The sequence below is a fragment of the Heptranchias perlo genome, chromosome 9 (genome assembly GCF_035084215.1).
Source record: "Heptranchias perlo isolate sHepPer1 chromosome 9, sHepPer1.hap1, whole genome shotgun sequence".
NCBI lineage: Eukaryota > Metazoa > Chordata > Chondrichthyes > Hexanchiformes > Hexanchidae > Heptranchias > Heptranchias perlo.
Window position 1 is genome coordinate 47,936,542 of NC_090333.1, and position 23,641 is coordinate 47,960,182.

The window sequence follows — 23,641 nt, forward strand, 5'->3', positions numbered from 1 at the left end:
TTTAGTACTAGTCTAGGAAAAGTAAAAAGTGAATCATTGCTGACACAGTTTTTGAGATTTTAGATCTGTTTAGGAGCACGGCTGTGTTGACTTTATTGTTGTGGGAATGTGAACTGCTTTGTGACAACATACTTTGTGTAACTTTAATCTGAATGTGAAAAAATAAAGAATAGGTCTTTCAAGAAAATTCACATGGCTTCTTGTAAATAGTGAAATGAAACTTGTGGATTTGCAAGCTGAAAGCAGCTATTGTTTTCCTAAGAGTCCGTGGTTGGCCAAAATACTTGTCTAAACCTCTTAACTTTGCAATCCGATTGAGCATTGTTCTATATAATTCTTGTGAAATGCAAAAAACCACACTTGGTTTGCTGAAAGTGGAGTTGTCATCAACTGAGTATCTTCAATGGCAAATCGGTAAGTAACAGTTTTTATTAATTGCATTATATTGAAAGATTTTTTAACGGGACAATCTTCAATGTATAATTAGTTAATTGTAGTACAATAATTCAGTAATTAAAATATTTAATGCATTCAAACGTATGAACCTTTCAGAATCGAACATCCAAGTGGTGGGTATAGGAAGTTGTTTGAAACAGTGGAAGAAACTGCTCAGCCGCTGCCAACCTGTATTACAGGTTTGTTATTTATTATTTAATGTTGGTTTTAAGAATCGAATTTGCAAATTTGAAGTCAGATCGAAGAATCTGCTGTGCCATTGTGCTATAGCAGTTGCTATCAAAGCTAATTTGTATATTCCTTACCATCAGCCTAATTAACATTCATCAGCAATGCAGAAAGAAACTTCATATCAGTGATTTCTAGAAAAAAAATCTGTTTGCTTTCTAATATTGGCGTGGATTTAATCCAACAGAAGATTGATTTCATTTTCTAAATGCTTTCTTCAAGTATTTCTATAGAAAGTAGTGATCACTAATCATTTTCTTAATTATTATTTACAAACATTGTAAGACAAATCATAGTCATGTCTAATCTACTGGTATTTCTAGTGCAAATAGTCATTTTGCTAACAAATGGCTGACTGAAAAGGATCACATGAAGATATAGGACTAGAAATTCAAATGCACCTGAAAACGGGTGGAGACTACGTGAAATCGGTTCTGCCAGCTCAATACAATGACTCGGGTGCAGTTAGTGCTACCCATGCTATTCATTGACTGCACAATTGTTTGGGGGGAGGTGGAAGTCATGCATCTTTGATGCCCCGCAATGGCAACCAGCATCTCTTAAAGGGGCGGTGCACTCTGGCTGTAGACAGCAAAGAACTCTTGTAAGGAGAGAAATGGCTGCAAGACCTGCAGATTGGGCCCCCAGGTTTTCCGATGCTGCTTTGGAGGCCCTGGTCCAGATGGTGGACAGAAGGAGGGAGATCCTGTTCTTCCCAGGGGGCATGTCGCCCTGAGCAACATCTTTGCTGCCAGTGGGAAGAGGTCGCTGAGGAGGTCAATTCCAGGCTCTTAGCTTCCAGAACATGGCTACAATGCCGAAAGAAGTTCAATGATCTCATCAGAGTTGTCAAGGTAATAATCCTGCTCTCTTACTCTCTGCTCACACCATCACCACCATCTCCAGCCTCACTACTCACAATACTCGCCTCCCCTGCTTCCCTTCCCTCTCCTACAATCACTGCACCACATTTCACTCAACCTCCTTCTCATTTGCACACTCAACATTATTGTAACTCTTACTTCCCCACACCTCACATCTTACACACTGCATACAAACTATTCAACCAGGACAGGTATAGTCTCTATACACCTCTCAAGACTCTCACTAACACACTCCCTTCTTTCATGCAGGAGAAGCTCACATACAACTGTTTTGCCTAGGGAGGACCCTAGGCAAGACAGAGGGTCAGAGGGATCTTGGTGTGCAAGTTCACAGATCCCTGAAGGCGGCGGAACAGGTAGATAAGGTGGTAAAGAAGGCATATGGGATACTTGCCTTTATTAGCCGAGGCATAGAATATAAGAGCAAGGAGGTTATGATGGAGCTGTATAAAACACTGGTTAGGCCACAGCTGGAGTACTGTGTGCAGTTCTGGTCGCCACACTACAGGAAGGATGTGATCGCTTTGGAGAGGGTGCAGAGGAGATTCACCAGGATGTTACCAGGGCTGGAGCGCTTCAGCTATGAAGAGAGACTGGGAAGATTGGGTTTGTTTTCCTTGGAGCAGAGGAGGCTGAGGGGGGACATGATTGAGGTGTACAAAATTATGAGGGGCACAGATAGGATGGATACTAAGGAGCTTTTTCCCTTCGTTGAGGGTACTATAACAAGGGGACATAGATTCAAGGTAAAAGGCGGGAGGTTTAGAGGGGATTTGAGAAAGAACTTTTTCACCCAGAGGGTGGTTGGAGTCTGGAACTCACTGCCTGAAAGGGTTGTGGAGGCAGGAACCCTCACAACATTCAAGAAGCATTTGGATGAGCACTTGAAATGCCATAGCATACAAGGCTACGGACCAAATGCTGGAATATGGGATTAGAGTAGACAGGGCTTGATGGCCGGCGCGGACACGATGGGCCGAAGGGCCTCTATCCGTGCTGTATAACTCTATGACTATGACTCTAACTACGCCAGGAGACTGCCATCGGAGGAAGCTGAGCTTGGATGAACACTCTCGCCCATGGAAGAAAACGTGTTGGCCTTCTTGGGCAAGGGGAGAGTCATGGCCTTGGCGAGTGTCAACGCTGGAGGAGAAATCATTAAGGGTTTCTTCATACCTTATCCTCTTTCCCCTTCCTACTTCTATCGTATCATACACACTCTGCATGACAAACTGCAGCTGTTTTCACCAGCCACTTCTGTTTCTGCTCTCCCTTCACAATAAAAGCTAACTCTTGTCCCTCTCTTTCATTTCAAGTGCTGAAAATGTGGAAATATCTCTGCCATTTCAGGAAGAGGAGGCCAGTCTTCCTGAAGATGCATCGTCACTCGATCTGACCCTAGCAAGCACCAGCTCAGATATTGGTATCACGCATACTTTTAGAGGCTAGCCAGAGGATGTATTTTCATGTGGTGAATCACCAAGCAGAAGTGTGCAGGAGCTAGGGCAGGGGGATAGGATGCCATATGTGCCAGCTCGTTGGAGGGCGAGATCACATACTAGCTCTATTGTAGAGGATTCAGATGCATACTTTGAGGGCCCAGGCTATTGAAGAAGGCTGATGGACATACATATGATGGGCACTGGGCTTGCGCACAATAGCTTGAGAAAATGGAGGAGTCCAGCTCCAACTTGTGTCAAAGCTTCGTGCAGAGCATGGAGACGATTCTGTCCAACCTGGACTGAGTGGTCAGCTCCATGAACACAACAGCTGCTCTCTGAGCTCTGGCAGCTAGGGACAATGATGGCTGATGCTGCTCCTCCTCTTCCTCCTGCTTCTGCGGCACTTCTTGCTCCCCAGGTAGTGGTAAGGGCTGGTCCCTCATGATAGCAATGTTAGACAGCATGCAGCAGAGGACCACAAATCTGGTTTCCTGATCAGGGTTGTAGTGCAAGGCTCCTCTCAATGGTTCAGGCAGTGGAAGTGTTGCTTGAACACGCCAACTGTCTACTCAATGATGATTCTGGTGGCAGCAAGGCTCTCGTAGGCCAGCTGTGCAGCTGTACCCGGGTTCCTAACAGGAGTTGTGAGCCAAGTCTGAAGGAGATATCCCTTGTCGCCCACTAGCCAGCCTGTAACCTGGCGGCTTGGTTGGAACAAAGGCAGCACAGAGGACTGGCACAGGATAAAAGAATCATGACTGCTGCTAGGAAACTAGACACAGACCTGCATGATGCATTGCCTGTGGTCGCAAACAAGTTGAACGTGTGGAATCCTTTTTTATTCAGGAAGATGCCAGGCTGGTGATGGGGAGCATACAAGGCACCATGCACCCTGGAGGAGCCTGCAATGTAAAGCATTATTTAGAAACTTTTCCTAATGCTATGCATTTGTTATCATTGTGTCCATTTAGGGAAACTTATACAATCTTGTGAGGTTTCCATACTTCCTGATCTTGTGCTATTTGTATTCTGTGGTTCTTAGGCATCCTTGTACTATGTATATTCTTGTTTTTCCAACTACTTAGTCTAGGTTTTGTTGGTGCTTTAGAGAAACAAAAGAAAGAATTCGCTTTATATGGTGTGTTTTCTGTTGTAAAGTGCTTCGCAGCCAAGTATAGTCATTATTGTAGACAAATGTGACAGCCAATTGGCACACAGCAAAGGTACCACAAATGGTAAATAAAATAAAGCTGTTCTTGGTGAAGGGATAAATGTTGGCTAAGACACTGGAAGAATTCCTTGCAATTCCAATAGTGCCATGAAATTTTCTACTTTCACCTAACTAGGCAGACAGAACCTTGGTTTAATATTGTATGCAAAAGACAACACATTCCAACACTGCAGCACTCCTCTGCACTGTTTTGAAGTGTTGGCCTAGGTTATGTGCTAAGGACAGGAGTGGGGGTTGAACCCATTGGCCTGCTGACTCATAGGTGAGAATGCTAACACTGAGCCAAGCTGGCACTTTAAATGCAAGTTGTGTATATATAGTTAGCGGTAAAGCAACTAGTCTAATAAAACCATATAGGCCACTACATTACATGTTGTCCAATTCACACCAATTGTTCTTTCCTTCTAGGTGCAATTCCTTCATGGTTAAAGGGTAGCCTGCTACGATGTGGTCCTGGGTTATTTGAGGTAGGCTCGGAGCCATTCTATCATCTATTTGACGGACAAGCTCTCCTTCACAAGTTTGATTTCAAGAATGGAGAAGTCACCTATTACAGACGGTATTGTGCAACTTGTGCAATTCATTTTTTCCTATTTTAAGTACCTCTCCAAACAGAATTTTAGAAAGAATTATCCCACAGTAGAATCTGAAGGATGAACATGAGACTATCAAATATCACAAAAGCATGGGCTCCATTTTTGAATAAACATAAAAAATTTAATTATGACCCGTTCTGTAGAACAAAGTTACATTATTTCCTCCCGGAAGGGACAATATGCAATATTATTCATATTATGGAAAACCTCACCCTTCATAATTTTGCTGAAGACTTTTTTTAGGTTTCATTACCATTCTCTGCTGCATTCGCTGACCTCAGCCAGGAAGCATTTGGGGTGATACCACAGTGGGGGATAAAAATCAGTCAAGTTTCCTGCTCCTGATTGTTTATCCAGTGACGCCTGCTGGAAAGTGCATGTGTCCTTCAAAAGAGAATGGGATCGGGCTCAGCTGTGAGGTTCTCCATGATCACATTTGAGCAATACATGAGCAACTACTTGGATGAGGTAATGGAAGGATACCTCTGCAGCCACTGATATGTTGAACCACTCACTCATTTCCACCTTCTATGCCCTAATCATGGCAAAACCTTCATTGTCAACCATCCCTCTTGTTCTCCTTGGTACAATGCCCATCTTCACTCCCTCAACTCCAAGGGGCACAAACTTGAGTGAACCTGGTGCACAATTCGTTTAGCCATCCATCTCCAGATCTGATTAGACCACATCAAACTACTGGCCCTTATTCTCCTCTCCCATGCCCTTTGCGAGCTCATGTTGTCCATGAGACTTGCCTCCTATTCCCTCGATTCTGTTTCCACTAAACACCCAACGTCCCTTCCTGGCCCCTATGCCAGTTGACCTTGTAAATGGATCCCCTCCCTTTCAAAATTGCTGGCATCACCTTCTTCTCAAAAAACCCACCCTCCACCTCCTCTGTCCTTGCAAAGTACCACACCGTCTACAACGTCCCATTCCTCTCAAGTCCTTGAATATGTTATTGTCTCCCAGATCTATGCCAATCTTTCCCACAATTCTCTGTTCGAATCGTTGTTTGAATCCATCTAATCAGGTTTCTGACCCTCCCATTGTACTAAAATGACCCTAATCAAAGTCACAAATGACATTGTCTGTGATTGTGACCATGGTCCATTATCCCTCCTCATCCTCTTAACTTCTCTACAGCCTTTGACATGGTCAACACACCATCCTCCTCCAACACTTCTCCATTTATCCAGCTCAGTGGGACTGCCCTTGCTTGGTTCCACTTTTATGTATTCAACTGTAGCCAGTGCATCTCTAACAATGGTTTCTCTTTCCAATCTCACACCATCACCTTGGGAAGCTCCCAAGGATCCATCCTTGGCCCTCTCCTCTTCCTCGTTACATCAGGCCCCTTGATGACATTATCTGCAAACATAGGGTCAGCTTCCACATGAATGCTGATGACATACAGCTCTATCTCTCCATACCTCTCTCTATCTTTCCACTGTTTCTAATTATTCGACATCCAGTCTTGGATGAGCCAATTTCCTCCAACTAATCATCAGGTAGACTGAAGCCATCATCTTCAGTCACCACCACAAACTTCACATCCTTACCACTCTGTCCACTGTCTTGGGCAGAACCAGGCTGTTTGCAACCTCGGCATTCTATTTGACCCTGAGCCGAGCTTCCAACTCCAAATCAATCCTCTCTATCACAAAGACAATCTACTTCCACCTCTACAGTATTGCCTGCCTCCAACCCTGCCACAGCCCATCTGCTGCTGAAGCCTTCAACCATGCCTTTGTCATCTCTGGACTCAATTGCTCCAAAGCTCTCCTGGACAGCTTCCCATTAACTATCCTCCATAAACTTCAGTGTATCCTAAACTCTGCTATACCACACCAAGTCCTGCTCACCCACCACTCCTGACTTTGCTGTCCTGCATTGCCTCCTGGTCTCCCAGCGCCTCAAATTTTAAATTCTCAGCCTTGTGTTTAAATCCTTCCATGGCCTTGCTTCTCTATTTCTCTGTAACCTCCTTCAGTGATACAACCACCCTCCACCCCCGCCCCCCCCCATACCCCATCCCCTGAATTTTCCATTCCTCTGACTCCATCCTCTTGTATAACCGCCCCCCCTGCCCCCCCCCCCCCCCCCCATCCCAGCATAGGTGACATCAGTCAACTACGTCCCACTCTCTGGAATTTCTTCCCTAAAACTCTTTGATTCTCCCCCTCCATCTCTTCCTTAAAGGCCCTCCTTAAAACCCAACTCTTCGTCCAAGCTTTTGGTCATGGCCTCCTCAGATCTCATTCTTTGGCCTGGGTTCCATATTTTTCTTATGCCTCTGTGTAGTGCCTTGAAACATTTTTCTACATTAAAGGTGCTATATAAATGCAAGCTTTTGTTAGTGACAGTGCACACACACTTATTCCATTCACATGACATTCTGCTATCATAATAGAGTTGTTAGTCCATTTAAAACAAATGAGTTAACATCTGCATTAGAAAAGCAGACAAGATTATCATATGTGTTAAGCATTTGTTCACCCATATCATTAACAGTAATTTCTAGACTATTGCATTTATGTTCTTACCAATTACATGATTTGATAAATTGTAATTATTTAGGCTTCAACAGAGACCTTTTATTTCTTTGTAGGTTTGTTCAAACTGATTCCTATGTAAGGGCACTGACTGAGAAAAGAATTGTGATCACTGAATTTGGTACTTTTGGTTACCCTGACCCATGCAAGAACATCTTTTCCAGGTTATGAAAATACTTTTGTTACCATTTAAATAAGAATGCTTCTTTGTTGTAGAAATTAAGTTTGTGTTTAATTCAGCTTTTGTTGTATGAAATTAGATTTTTTTTGAACACACAGCCATTTGAAAAGAAAACAAAAATTCAAACCTAAGCTAAAAGGCCACTTACTATGTGTTTTTTATTAGCATAGTATTGAATCTTAATCTGTTAACTGTCTAATAATTATAGTTATTGTGATTGAAGTGCATAACAACATAAACTATGGAATGAGAAAAGGGGCTTTGGTCCATCAAGCTTCTTCCATTTAGTGGACTCTATTTTTATCCTCTGATTTTTCTCCCTAAGCTATAATCCCATCTATCTTGTCTTTGATGGAATGTTATACCACTCCGTATGCTCCAGGAATAAAAATCTGTCCAGGTAGCCTCTGTTCAAACAATATTTGAATCTGTGACCAATGTGATAATTCACTAATGCATTTATATCACATATGATATTTTTCCTACTTCAAATTTCATGGAAATGACAGCATGCTACAGTAATTATTAGAATTGTTTTGCCTTTCAAAAATTTATTTGTAGGTGATATTAACCATCAAAGCTTATAGCACAGAAGGAAGTATTCAGCCCATCATGTCTGTGCTGGTTTTTTGCTAGAACAATCCAAAACTAATACCATTGTACTGCTCTTTCCCCATAGTCTTATATCTACTCTGCTTCAAATCTAATTTTCCCTTAAAGAATGAGGATAAGGAATGGGAGTATAAAACGACCTGTAGTCATACTTTCAAGGAAGTATGTATTTGAACCCCTAGGTCTCTCTCTTCATCCATGCCTTCCAAGGTCTTTCTATTAAGTACATACTCCCGTTCCTTGTTTTTCCTCCCAAAAGGTACTACCTCACACTTAGCCACATTAAATTTAATTTGGCACATTTCTACCCATTCTGCTAATCTGTCTACACCTTCCTGATGTCTTTTACAGTCCTCTCTGTTTGTCAATCCTGCTACTTTTGTTATCAACAAATTTCAATATTGTGTTACCTGAGACACCTTATCGAATGTCTTCTGAAAATCTACATACACTCCATCTACTGCATTTCTTTTAATTATTCAATTGATCATTTCAAAAAAAACTCTATTAAATTTGTCAAATACGATAAGCCATTAACAAATCTGTGTTGTCTGTTCTTAACCCGTCCATTTCTAAATGCTCACTAATCTCTAAATTATGGACTCTAAGAGTTTTCCCATAACTGATGTTAGACTAACTGGTATATACTTACCTGGTTTGTCCTTTTCTCCCTTCTTGAACAAGGTTGTTAAATCAACTACTGTACTCTCAAGTCCCATGGTACAATTTGAATATCTAAGGAGGATAAAATTGTGGATATGACCTCTGATATCTCCTCTCTAACTTCATTCAACAGCCTAGAGTGCATACCATTAGGGCCTGCAGACTTAACCAGTGCTGCTAAAAAAAAATTACAAATAAGTTAATACAGAAGCAGAAAGATACAGTAAACAAAATTTCAGAAGTAGTGGAGTAATTAACTTACACAATGCACAATTTGTTTCAAAAGAAGAGTCTGAAATCTTTTCGTTATTTTCAGTAGCTTTTGACTAAATCTCTGACGTAAAATGATTCCACGGAGCCCCTCTTAGCCACCTCACGGAAAGACATAGAAGTTACAACATGGCATCAAGCCTCCCTCCTCCCTAACTTATCACTGCTGGCTGCTTATTCCCCATTGTCCGCATGCAATTGCTGTCAAGGGGTAGGGCCCGGATTCCCAGTCCATTTCCGTCTTATCAGCCCCTGTTCCCCCACACCAGGTAAAGTCTGGTACTAGTATGTGGGGTAGTGGTGGGAAGGCCTGAAGTGTCCTGATGGAGGGAGAGGGTCATATGGTGGCCATTTTTCCCTCCATTTCATCACCATCACTTACCTAGAGAAGACCTCAGTCTCAGCTGAGGCCTTCAGCAGGAGATTTGCTGTAGACTTCGGAGCTCTTCTGCCTCTTTAATATAGTTCCCACCTCTTTTGGTGCTGCAATGGCCAACCCGTCAGGATTTTGCTCGGGGTCATTGGTGGACTCCCAATTGCTGGGACTCCCATCACCTGTGTTTTTTCCAAGCTCTACTGGATCACTGTTACAAATTTCACGTGTCTACATATATATTCTTTTGTGTTCAGCATCACTGGCCATTCTCATAAGCAGACTTTGCATTCCCTACGACCTGGAGAGCACCTTTATTGCCCAATATCCAGTTAAATGATAGCGTGATATGGGGATCATAACAATAAACCCCTTGTTGTATGTATTGGACATTTTGATCTCACATGTGCCATTATATGCTATCCTGTCTTTTCAAAAGACGGACAGAAAAACATTCTAGTGAGATGGAGCCGATTAGAAACTGACAAACTGGCGTATTTTATGTAGAGTGCATGCATGAATGAACTGTTTTCTGGGGACATACATATATCACCTACCACTCCTCGTACTACAAAATAACAAGCCACATGCATTCTTAAACTTGCAAACTGAGATAAAAATTCCACTCTAGTATTTTACAACCCACAAAAGAATTTTTAATCTTGCATTTACTCTAATTGGTTCTTGCTGACAGGGCAGACCAGAATTCTCTGTATACACTCAGAGTACCGTATTGCAACAAGGCATTCCTGAGGTAAATAGGGCTTAATTTATAACTTTCTAACTGTGATGTCTTCCTTTGACATAGTTTTTTTTTAACTGTTTATTTCTGTTTATTTCAGATTTTTCTCCTATTTCGACGGTATAGAAATTACTGATAATGCTCTAGTAAATGTGTATCCCATTGGAGAAGATTACTATGCCTGCACTGAAACCAACTACATTACAAAGATCAACCCAGAAACACTGGAAACAATACAAAAGGTTCCTAAGTTCTGTATACATTGTTCTGATTGGTTGGTGCAAAAAACCATTAATAATGAAAGCTATAAGCATGAAATTCTGTTGTAGTTCAAGTCTTGCCAAGTACAGTACTACAAATGAATTGAACAATCATCACATAATTTGAAAATGGAATGGTTTTACTCCATACCTCCTTAAGTCTTTCCAGCAACTGAAGAGATGAGATAAGGCTGACAATAATTTTTATTTTATCACTGCACAAAATGAGTGAACTGACTTCTTTTACCTCTGGAACCTCGGTTCAAATCCAGCTGAGATGGATAGGATGAAAAATGTCTATTTCACCTGGTTGTGAGGGCCATATGTGAAATTGCTTGTCCAAGCCTAAAGCAGTTACCAATATGCATTGATTCACAGTATAAAGCTGTGCACATAATTACAAAGAGCAGCATGATTCATAACATTGCTACATTGTTCTTTGTGGCACTCTGCTACTATCTTCATGAGAACAATAGCATTGAACGTGCATATTCACTTTGAAAAAGATGAATTATTATGTGTATTGCCGTTGAAGAACCAGTCATTTTCAACTGAACAGGCTTGCTGTGAGAGCCATCGCATTTCCTATCTCACTCATGGAAAACATACAGGGGCTTAAATTCAACATCGTTGTGTCCGTAAAACAGGCATAATGAAAACCAATTTAGCATTGCAGCGTCCCGCACCCGATCTGCACGGGCATTCAGGCCATTGCTAAATTGGTTGGTGCCTTTTTTTAGACAGCCCTGGTGGCTGCCTGAAATGTGTGCAGGACGCATTGAAATGAGGCTTCTGCCCCCATTTCAGACCCAGACTCCTAAATTATTCGTTAGGACTAGTTGAAGCTCGTAATACACAAGCTCCAACTGGTTTGTCTGGTGTTGAGCTGTCTAATCAGCGGTCCTTAAAGGGACCACTGTGGGCCACTCCATAAAAAAGACCCCAAAACTTCAGAAATACTGTTTTTTGTGGAGTTGAAATATAATGGCATGCAAAATAAGCTTTTGTCTTCACTATGACTTTCCCTTTTTAGTTAGACAGTTGGTCTATTTCAAACAAATCAGAATAATAGTCAGAGCATATGTAATAGTTTCTTCCATCCACTTCATGTAAATGACACTTTATTTTCACCCAAGGCCTTTCAGGCACTTGGTGGCTAATAAATGGATCCTTTAGTTGCGTGGCTTGAAACTGCTTGTATGAATCAATTTGAAGGTGTAGAATAACTTCTGACTTCATTTCCTTTGAGAACATCCTAACAAATGGGCACTACATCTTGTTTTGTGAGCTTTGATGCACCATTCATCATCATAATATTGAATTGATTCACTGTCACAAGTTGCATATATTGAACATCTCTAGTACCTGGAATTGATTTACATTCACTTGATACTATTTGGAACTCAATGCTGTACTTGTTATTCATGGGGATTTTAACATTAACTCTTCTATTCTGCAATGGTTTCATTTATTTTTTGTAGAATCCTGATGTTCTCTGCCACTTGGATCATCAAACAATCCTAAGTGTTCGTTTTCATGTAGAATATTGATAGCACCATAATTAGCTGAAATCTGACTAGCTTGTTGTTTGGAACATAGGAACAGGTCAGCCCTTCGAGCCTGATCTGCTATTCTATTAGATCATGGCTGATCTGTACCTCAACTCCATTTACCCGGCTTTGATCCATATTCCTTGATATCATTACCTAATAAAAATCTGTCAATTGCAGACTTGACAATGTCACCATCCACAGCCTTTTGAGGGAAGAGAGTTCCAGATTTCCACTACCGTTTTTGAAAAAGAGCTTCCTAATTTCATTCCTGAATGACCTCTAATTTTAAGATTGTATCCCTTGTTCTGGATTCTCCCACCAGACTAAATAGTTTCTCTGTAGGTAATCAACCAAATCCATTTAAAAGCCTTAATTAGATCCTCCCTCAACTTTCATGTTAGCATATGTTTGTATATAATCTGTTAACATATTCATTTTTTACAGATCCAACAACCTTAGGAAGAGAATTTAATCTTCATTTACATTATATAGCCACTCTTTCTTCCCATTTCTGGACATTAAACACTTGGCTGAAAAATAGTTCAGTTCCTACATGTATTACACTTCCAATCTCAAGCTTCTTTCTTTCTGACATGACGATTTCATGAAATTTGTATTTTATTTCAGAAGCTTTCCCAAATTTCTTGGGCTTCACATCTGGAGTCATTTCCTTTCCTTTTTCCATGCTAAGTATTGTACTACTTTCTAGGTACCTATTTCTTCTAGTTGCCCAAGGTCTCAATATCAAGGCTTCAGGGATGTCTGACCCCAAAATAGAACCATTCCGCAGGTCTCTCATAAACCAAACTACTGTTTTTTGTAAGATTCTTTGTGCCTGGATCACGACAGAACCCACAAATGCAAATTGTTAAAACCTAAGCTAAAACAGAACAAGCCTATAGGGTCCATCAAGACTCAGCTGAACCCTTGTATAATACACCTGTCACAGATTCAATAGTTGTACTTTGGGCTCTCCTCCAGCATAGAAAATCCTATACTGAGCCTCCCGACTGAGAATCCAAATAAATTGGTGCACTTGCCCACCACATTTAGTAACAAGAGTTTAATCAGCCTACAGTGGTATGTCACCGTGCTGATTGGGTCAGACTTTGTTCATCAAAGGGCTACACAGCTCCAGGCATTCATTAAAACTGATTGGGGCATCTTTTAAACTCAGTTGCTGCCCCTGATTAAAGACCAAAATCAGGCTGCCACAATGCAGCAGCCTATGCCCTAGACTTCACAGTGAGAACCTGGCTTTCAGCGTATTGCTCCTCAGAATGACATTATTATCCTCCCCAAGGAAGCAGTTATTACAACTACCTTTTGATGGGAAAAATATTTTTGGGAGACAGATAAAGGATCTGCTGTAATATTTTTAAAGAAAAACTCAGCGGAAAACGCATCCTATTATGGGATTCCTTTTAAAAGCCCACATTACTCAACTGATAGGCTATAGGCTATGCCAAAGCCTAGGCCAACCCTAGCCTTTTTGTCACACTACCCAGGGTCCCGAAGCATCATATCCTAGAGTCCACCTGAGAAAGTTGGTTTAACAGAACCCCTGACACTGCAGCCACTGAGCCACGGCTGATGCTGCCTCACGGTGGGGGTGGGGGGGGGGGGGGGGTGAGGGGGGGAAGAGATCAAAGACCACAACCATTACATCATGATTAGTTCCTGCAAGACACCCACTATTAAGTCTTATAACACAAAATGAGTATCTCCTGGATTTGTTCAATATCGGGTTAAAACCTAGCTCTATTTGAGTTCATGTTGCAGCTACTTCAGTCTTTCATGACTAATTTGTATTTAGATTTTTGGATATCACCAATTTTAATTTATTCAATCAAGCAAAATTTGTGGTCGGTTTGACTTCCCTTCCATGGAAATCCACTTTTTTTTAAACTTAGTTATGGCGAGCAGAGTTTGTGAACTACAAGTCCTTGTTGTACACTAGATGTATTTGATTGGGCATTGTAACAGGGTGGTCCTTGGGACTCGCACAGAGTTTTTATCTGATGTCATTTTCCTGTTTCGTTTGGGCAAAATATTATCTCCTCATTTTATCTGTCATCGTACAAGTCAGAGCTAGAATGTCTTTTGTACTATGTAAATACTTGTGTAACCTGGGACCCTGGTCTTTGTGATTGCCAGTAGGGTGAACTCAACGGCAACTGATGTGGCCAGTAATTTCCTTGCCTTTCAGCTGAAGTCATAACCAAAGTGTTGGTAGACCTTGCTAGCTGCTCATCTAGTAAGAGGGTTTTGTAGAGGAGAGCTGTTAGATGAAAGAAGGCCCATAAACTTGTATTTGAAGCTCTTCGGAGCAATCAAGAGCCGCTGCAAAAGCGGATTATGATGCAGCACGCGATGAGGCTGAGGGTTGTTGAAGTAAGATTAGTGGATTGTGTTTGTTTTTGAAGGGTGCTTAATTATGTAAAGACAATCACAGGTTGATTTTCCTGTAGCTAAAGTCTGTCACTAGTGGTCAAAGGGGTTTAGTGCCAATGGCTGACAAGTCTAGTGTTCTCCAATAGACTGGTGAGGATATCCTTGGATTCTGGAGTGAATATTATACCGAGTTTGCATCTGACCCAATGGGCAGTAGTTAGGACCCATCTGCATGGAGGTTGGATAAGTGGTGGAATGTGCTGCACAGATTGAAGGCCCTAATGAATGTGAGGAAGTGGACTCTGCACTGCACCACCTAACTAATGGTAGGGCAACCGGTGTAGATGTTATCCATATCAGATTTCTAAAAGCTACCCACGCAAAGGGGAGGAATGGCAATGGTCTTAGAGAACAGTGCCAGTAACCACCAATCCACCATGGCGTTGCCTTTGAGGATTGTGCTTGAGATATATATACTTAAAGTATTCCAAGCATAATTGTGATGTCTAACCACAAGATGGGGATCTTAGGGAGCCTGAAAACTGGTGAGGAATCCATATGCTGTTTTGTTTTGCAATCATTACACCAGTTTTGAAATTGTAAAGTTGATATAAAAACAGAAAATTCTGCAAATACTCAGCAGGTCTGTCAGCATTTGTGGAAAGAACAGACATGTTAATGTTTCAGGTGAGACCCTCCATTTGCAGTTTTTTTGCTTTTTATTTATATTGTAAATTTTACTGTGGCCTTAATTTTCCACCATCCACACTCTTAGACAGTGTTGAAGAGGGTAGGTAAACCTCAATCAGGAGAAAAATATTTTACAAAATTTATGGAGTTGGAGAGAGGGTATATGTGAACTAAAGATCTCGTTATACATGAAGACATTGGGCAGAACTTGTGCAGAGTGGCGTGGCAACGATCGCAGCAGCTCCTGCGAAATAAATTTACGAATGTACTTACTGCGGGCTCTGTGGCGTCGACTTGCGTGATTTTGAACTTTTAAAGAATTGTGTGCAATCAACTCGGCCTCTGAACAGCATAGGTTGATTTGCATGGAAATGTCTGTGAGAATAGAAGACACACCCACAAAATCTGTCAGGTAGAGAAGTTCACACCCACAAGCAAGCAAGTAGACTTCATTCATTTAAAGTTAGTATTCTGAAAGTCATTGTAAACAACAAAAACATTTTTATTATAAAAAGCCAAAGAAATAATTGAATTAAATTAAAGAGACAGAAGGAACAGTTTTTAAAAAAAATATTTTAAATTTTAATAAGGAGTAAAATGAGACTTCACATTTTTAAAATTTAATTTTTAGTTGTTTGACAGTCATAAAGAGTTCTCGCACTTTTAAAACTTAGTTTATACCTGGTATCTACTAGCGTACCTTTTGGTGGTGTAATTAGTTACAATCCAGCTGGGCAGATGAGCAAGTTTGCGATTTTTCAGTGATTTCTATGATTGTAATGTGCGATGGCCCTTTAATTCGCAGCTGTCAAATCGCCGCCAAACCAATAGGAGCAAGTTCCACGCATTTGCAAATTCGGCAACTTGCTCCTTCCATTCGCCATAAAAAAGAGAGCGCTGTTGAGCTGTCCGTTATTTCGGGAGCAAGTTCTGCCCCCCTTATAATTTGTACAAGCAACTGGTTCAAATTTTACTGTACATTTTGTAATACAATTTTCCTTTTGGTGCAGGTGGATCTTTGCAACTACTGTGTAATCAATGGTGCGACTGCCCACCCTCACATTGAATGTGATGGAACTGTCTACAATATCGGCAATTGCTTTGGGAAAAGATTTGCATTTGCTTACAATATTATCAAAATACCTCCGCTGCAGCCAGGTATATATATTTTTAGAACTATTCCAGCCATAGAGATTATTAAAAACTTGGAGTGGGGAGGGGTGGTGATGGAGCAGATGCGTACGATTGACTCATCATTGCTGAAGTCACTGCGCTGTATTTTCACAGGTTGGTTTTGAGCATTTTTGTGAGTCTCCACCAAGCAGTAGCTGAAAACCCATGATGGGTTTTTAAACAGATCAATCCTGTAAACAGATGATATTGAAATTAGTATCTAGAGTTCAAAAGGACACAGCATCTTTTAGACTGTTTATATAGCCAGTGCAAAAGGTTCCTCATTAGACAGACAATCACAACTGCTTTAAATGAAAGCAAGCAGTTGATCAAAACCTTTAACAAAATCTTCTTCAATTCTGTATTGATTCCAGTTCCTAAAACAATGCACCTGCAGTGCATGGGCAGCCCATTGCTGGTAATGCTGCCTTCAGTTGCAGGTGTGCATTTCTTCAATACTGGAAAATCTAGTTGACCCTTTTGCAAAGACTCTCTCTTTCCCTCAGTGGCAGCTCCATCCTGACTAAAAAAGCAATTGTTAAAACCCAGTACAATGCTTCATTTCCAGATTCTTGACGTTAAGTTGTTTGCCTCTCCAAAGCAGAGGCAAGGTTTTGTGCTCGATGACCAGTTACTGTTTTTATGGGTTTTGAAACGCATTGACTACATATGGTTACCAATCAGAAATGTCCCTTCTCTTAAAGGAACAGATGCAGTAAGGCTTACCTATCATCAAAAAGACAGTATTCCATTTATTGTATTTTATTCACAATTTCCAAACTGGTTTGAAGCTTCAGTGACAAAAATGATGGTTTATTGTCCTTTCTTGTCTTTATTATATTTTTGAAGTTCAAATAGATTCTCTGGAATTTGTACATTTAGTAAGCCGGCACATTTGTCCCTAGAGTTAAACTGACCAGTCTACTGCAATAAGCTAAAGTGCCTTAATATGCTAACATCTTAATTGCAAAACTGTTGGTGTTACTGCCTCACCAGAGCACTTCCTGATAACCATCGATAGTAGGTAGTGTAGTAAGTAGGTGGTGCATCTGGCAGATTGCAATCTGTGCTAGGTTAGAATCTTGGAATTCCCTACCTAATGCCATTATAGAAGCACCATCATCTCAAGGACCACAGCAAAAATCTTAGAGCCAACTCCGAGCAGCACTGTAGCATAGTGGGATTCTAACCTTTGGAGAAAGTGTGATCCCTGGGCTACTCTTGCACAGCATCCTAGCAGCTAGTTTTACAACAGTTTTTCCTGAATGCTGTCAGCAGATTATGCAAACTTAAAGAGAGACATTAGTGATGGACAGTAGCGAACCAGTGGGTTTTTATGACAATCCGGCAGCTTTCATGGTCACTTTCCTGATGCCAGCCCATAAATTACCATATTTATAGGGTAATTGCTTATCTTTATGAGCGCTTATGCTTACACTAAAATTTCCTATCAAACAGGTAAGTGATCCACAATAAGCATTGTAGACCTAATATAATCAAATAAATAGCCTGTGAGAATGCTCATATTACAAATGGAACTTTTAAGGGTTAATGATTCTGCTTTGGCTCAAAATGCAACTGTTTACTATTACAGATAGGCAAGACCCATTGAAGAAAACAGAGGTGGTTGTGCAGTTTCCATGCAGTGACAGATTCAAGCCGTCCTACGTACACAGGTTTGTATTGTTTCTTTTCAAAGGAGCAATTTTTAATGTTTTATTCAATAATCCTAGATGCTTTTCGAAATCAAAACTGCCAGCACAGTACATTTAAAAAAAGTTACTGCTAATCCAGTAAAATCATATGATAACTCAAATTTTGAGAGAAAAAAGCTTTCTCAACAAAGATTTTTGCAGTGATTTTATTAGATAGAAATAGTTTGGATAAATCTGAAACGTAGGGTGCTAGATTGGGCCTTGTAGTGCCCGTTGTTTTGGCTCTACTCGGCCTCTCCGACATCCAAGATGGCGTCTTGGATGCGCACGCACGTTTCCTGCGTGACGTGTGCCAGACACCATCTTGGTATAGGAGTTAGCGCAGGCGCAGTTAACGAACATTGGAATCATGTAAAGTAGGAAGAAAATGGCTTCAATCAGTGTGCAATGCTGATTTAAAGTGATAGACACCATTTTGGGACGTAACGCTCAACTCAGCGCACAGTCTTAACCCCGACCATCTGAACGTGTCTTAAAGTGCCTGGTGGACCCCCCACCGGCGCTATTTAAAGGGATCATGCAGAATTTACAGGTTAGTGGCTGGATTATTGCTTCTGGATGCTGAGAGATTTGTAACTGTTTTTGGAGATCTCCTAGACTTCAATACTAGGACGCGGGGACATAGCCTAACATTTAGAGCCAGGGCGTGCAGGAGGGAAGTTAGGGGAAATGCTACTACACGCAAAGGGCGGGAGATGTTTGGAACGCTCTTCTGCAGATGGCAGTTGAGCTAGCTCACTGGGTATATGGAGTTAGGTCACAGGTCCACCATGATCTCATTGAATGGCAGAACAGGCTTGAGGGGCTAAATGCCGCGGCCACTTGCTGCCTCTTGATTATGCGCCACCTTCTCCTGCCAGAAAGTGGGACGTGTGCCTGGGTGATGTGCCTGTCATGGTTGAATAGCTGCCAGTGTGTGTGGCCTGTGAGTTGTGGGTGGGTGGCTTGAAACAATGGTAATGTGTGAGGGTGAGAGGAAGCATCTGATTGGAAGAGTTGAGTACTGATGGAAAGAGTTTGTTGGTATGTGGGTGATGGTGGGTGTAGAGCCTGGTGCAGTTGGTAGGAGACGCCACTTGACAGTTGACCTCACTCACCTTGACCACTCATGTCAAAGTATTGAACTTCTTCCTGCACTGCATCCATGTTCATGATGCTGTGTGCCTGGTATTGTCTTCGTCCCCTGCTGCCTCCCACTGCCTTTTGAATATATGTCTGGAGGGCCTCTTGCCCGCCCCTCCCCCCCCCCCCCCCCCCGATATAGGATGTCCCTCCTTCTGTCCACCTCTTGCACCCAAGGTCTCTAGTGCATCAGCAGAGAGCCTTGGTGCATGCACTCTCGCAGGCCTGGTACCAACTCAGATCGGCAGATTGGTGAGGTCTGGGGTGCAGATTGGAGGATGTGGGATTTAGTAGTGCGCAACCTTTATTCAATGTTTTAACATAATTCATCAGTGTGTAAACATAGGGATGGGTTCTGCATCTGTGTTTTACGTGTGCGATGTCTGATCTCTGTTCAGACTTCATGCAGACAGTGGACTGTTATTTTCAGCAAATAACAGGTACGAGATACCTTTAAGAGATTTCTAAGAAACATCCTCCCTTTAAGAGATTGTGTTCCCTCTGGTGGTGGAAAGTGTGAATTGCATTCATTCCACATGCAAGGCCTGGAAAGGAACACCGATTGCAGGTAAGTGCTCCCTTGGGTCCAAACTTGTGTCTTGCCTGCCCAGAGTCCGTCGGGCGGGGGGGCGGGGGTGTTAGCGCATCGCGCTACCATCGCCCACAATGGACCCTTATCCACATTTCCCCCCATGGTGTTCCTGGGCTGGAAAAGGAAACTATCAACCATGTTTTCTATTGGTGACCATTATCCCCTTGTGAAAAGTGTGTATGGATGTCAGATGAGGACAGGATTGGACTCGGTACTGATGCTATCCCCCCCCCCCACTCCCTCCATGGTCGTACAATCTGCCGATACTCTGCCATGAAAATGGTCACTTGGTAAGCTACCAGAAGACTATCGCTTTAAAACCTTTCACCTTCATAGCTAAAGCACACACTCTCCAGGAAACATTTTAGCAGCTCCATTATTTTAAATGTGGTCAAGAAGCTTTAACAGGGGGTTGCTCAGGGTTAATTCTAATTTGGCTCAAATTGTAATTATTTTCAGTTTTTAATATTCAAAAGGAATAGGTAGCAATTCATCATGGTCATAAAATTAGATTGCTTACCCTTTTAATGTAAACATAATGAGAGAATTCATTTGGATTCCACCTCCATGACGCACCTTGCAATGTCTTTCTCTGTTAAAGGTTCGCTATAAATGCAAGTTGTTATTGAATTCACTGTTAGTTTTGACCTTAAATCATCTTATCTATACAGTTTTGGTTTGTGTGAAAACTACATTGTATTTGTGGAACAACCAGTCAAAATTAACCTGTGGAAGTTTCTCTCATCATGGAGTATGCGAAGTGCTACCTACATGGACTGCTTTGAGTCAAATGATTCCATGGGAGTGAGTAACTGTTCATTACACAGAAAGCATTAACATTTTATTCCTGTAAGGATGGTTCTGAGTGGCTCTTTTCTAGTTAAAACTTTAACTGTTTAATACAATTTTTAAAAAAGTTCAAATATGATGAAACATTAAAATATGTACTTATCATTAATGGTCACATATGCAATAATATGATGCCATGGCACAATTCTGAATATTAGTTACAAACTGATATAAAAGTATAGACCCACTCAATGTATCTGACATGGGTAGGTGCCTAAAAGAAGCAAACAATAAGTCCCAGTTTGTTTGACTTAAGTAGTGGTGTACTTATAGATCAGTATATATTACAGCTTTGACATCATTCCTATTGTTAATGTAGTTCTGGTTATAAGCAATTCTGTGTGTTAATAGAACCAAAGAAGTTTACAGCACAGAAGGAAGCCATTCAGTTCATTGCTGGATCTATGCTAGAGCAATCCGAATCTAATTCTACTGCCCTGCTATCTCACCATAGCCCTGTATCTTCCTCTGCTTAAAATATTTATTCATATTTTTCTTAAAAGGCGCAATGGCCTCTGTTTCAGCCACTCCCTCTGGCAAAGCATTTGATGCTCCGCAATCCTCTATGTAAAGAAATTTCTCCTAACCCAATCCTCCTCTCTTAGTGATCATTTTAAATTGATCCTATCCATCCCAACATGGTGCATGTACAATGCTTATAACCCTCCTAACAAATGTAGAACGGCATTTGCCCTGATGGTATAGTTAAGGTTATGGTTGGACAGAAACCTTGCAAGAGTTCCAGCTTGTCATAAAGGCATGTGTTTTTACAGACATGGTTCCATGTTGCAAACAAGAAGACTGGTGAATACCATAAAATCAATTACAGGACTTCAGCATTTAATATTTTCCATCATATTAATACTTATGAAGACAGCGGCTTTATTATTGTTGATGTATGCTCCTGGAAGGGGTAGGTGCATATAGTAATTAATTATCTGATGTGTGTAAAGAAACAACATGTTAATGTTTATTTAAAAAGAATTGTTAAACTCTTACCCCATAACATTTTTCACCAATACTCTCCTTAAGTGCTGATTCACACTGGAGGACGCAGTCATTGGAGGCCCTCTGATTTCTCATTCAAGTGGCCAATTTTCATGTGTGAGTCCAGGAAATGAGTGTCAGCAAGCTATCCAACTGCAGTGGCATCACATCCAGGCAATAGAGAGCTGACAAGAATAAACTAGGGGCTAACTCGCCATTTGATTTTTTTTCCCCTTTGCCCTCTTTCCCCCCCCCCCCTCAGTCTCCATGGGAAAGTGCCAACTTTTCTCTGACTGCTTCCCAACTCTAATAAAATTAGGAACTTGGTGGTGCGGGGAAATAAACTAATTCTCACCACGTGTATCATTTATTCGTGCTATTACAAGCTGTACCACCACATCCTCCAGTATTAACATTTCTGCTAATAATCTTAAATGCCCAAATGATTTGCTAATGTACAGTACAAGAATCTAAACTTTATTAGATCATCTTTAAAATTACATTATTTTAGCAACCTTTTTGCCCAATCTCTATCTCATGTGAACTGTTTTATTGAATTTGGTATTACTTCCAATACAGGTTTGAGTTTATATATAATTACCTGTGGCTTGCCAATTTGCGTGAAAACTGGGAAGAACTTAAAGTGAATGCAAGAAAAGCTCCTCAACCAGAAGTTAGGAGATACGTTCTACCATTGGATATAAACAATGTGAGTTTTAATTACTGCGGAATATTAAGGGGAAAAGTCATTTACCTGATGAGCTCTTAAGTCTGAAACCATCACAGATTGATGTATCTATAAAGGCCATAAGTAAAATGAATTTGTTGAAGGCTTAAATTGTAATAATGGTCAGTGGTCCAAGGCATAAATCCACCAGTACAGCAGTAACTGAACTAAAAAGGGATAAATAAAAACTGTAAATGCTGAAAAGTTGAAATAAAAACATAAAATTCTGGAAATGCACACCAGGCCCATCAGCATCTGGAGAAAAAAGATGGGTTAAGATTTTGATGAAGCATCTATACATAAAGCATAAACCCATCTTCTATGTTTTAGGCGCTGAAGGGCTTGGTGTATATTTCCAACATTTTCTGTTTATATTTTAGCAATAATTAATAATGCTGTGTGTGGAGGCCAACAAGCTAACATGCAAAATAGAAAGTTTAAAGGGACATAGATTCTTTTTTTAAAAAAAACAATATACACAAGTGCATAAAAGGTTGGCCAAAATAAAATACTTGAGGGAGAGAATTATGATTGATGTAAACTTCAGTTACTAGATCACCCAATGGCTGGTACTGAGTCATGTGAAAGAGGAAGGTTTAAAATTTAATCGCAGGTTATCTGATTTTAGCTCGGGTGACAATTTGGGTGCCACCAATTAGCCTCAACATCAATAAGATAGGGAGAAAACCAACCAGGTTTTCTGTGGAACTTCAGGCCCATAAACTTCATTAAGAAGCCTTGAAATAAAGGATTCTTGTCCTCTCAGTCAATATTATATCAGACAGTGCATTTCATACAATAGCTTATTTTTTGTGTCTCATCCAGGTTGAACATGGCAAAAATTTAGTGTCTCTCAACACCACAACCGCCACTGCTACAGTTCGGCAAGATGGGACAATTTGGCTGGAACCAGAAGTGCTCTTTTCAGGGTCTCGACAAGGTCACACATCCTTATAATACAGGGATCTTACAGTAAAAGTTATTTGGAAAGAATGCTTGAAACTTACACAAAACATGTTTTCTATGTTACAGCATTTGAATTTCCTCAGATTAACTATAACAAGTTCAGTGGAAAGGACTACACATATGCTTACGGACTGGGACTGAACCATTTTATTCCAGATAGGGTAAAAACTGGGGAGGGGAGGAAATTATATCTAGTGGGCTAATTAAAAAATGAATCTGCTTTCACTTATACCCATTTTTCTCTTGTGCAGATATACAAGTTAAATGTGAAAACCAAGGAGCACTGGATGTGGCAGGAACCAGATACGTATCCATCAGAACCCATTTTTGTTCCACATCCAGAAGCAATGGACGAAGATGATGGTATAAAATAAATGTCA

The 23,641-nt window shown here is 40.9% G+C and overlaps 1 protein-coding gene across 1 annotated transcript in view; it reads left to right on the top strand.

The window, feature by feature from the left end:
* Positions 1 to 403: 403 nt before the first annotated feature.
* Positions 404 to 23,641, top strand: part of LOC137325355 (retinoid isomerohydrolase-like) — a 32,308-nt gene continuing 9,070 nt past the window's right edge. Inside the window, exons 1-13 of the mRNA XM_067990349.1 lie at positions 404 to 414; positions 553 to 635; positions 4,650 to 4,800; positions 7,449 to 7,556; positions 10,334 to 10,475; positions 16,141 to 16,288; positions 17,898 to 17,979; positions 20,404 to 20,540; positions 21,347 to 21,494; positions 22,148 to 22,277; positions 23,121 to 23,235; positions 23,328 to 23,422; positions 23,513 to 23,624. Of these exons, the coding sequence (XP_067846450.1) occupies positions 404 to 414; positions 553 to 635; positions 4,650 to 4,800; positions 7,449 to 7,556; positions 10,334 to 10,475; positions 16,141 to 16,288; positions 17,898 to 17,979; positions 20,404 to 20,540; positions 21,347 to 21,494; positions 22,148 to 22,277; positions 23,121 to 23,235; positions 23,328 to 23,422; positions 23,513 to 23,624 (1,462 nt within the window). The remainder of the gene's footprint in view (positions 415 to 552; positions 636 to 4,649; positions 4,801 to 7,448; positions 7,557 to 10,333; positions 10,476 to 16,140; positions 16,289 to 17,897; positions 17,980 to 20,403; positions 20,541 to 21,346; positions 21,495 to 22,147; positions 22,278 to 23,120; positions 23,236 to 23,327; positions 23,423 to 23,512; positions 23,625 to 23,641) is intronic.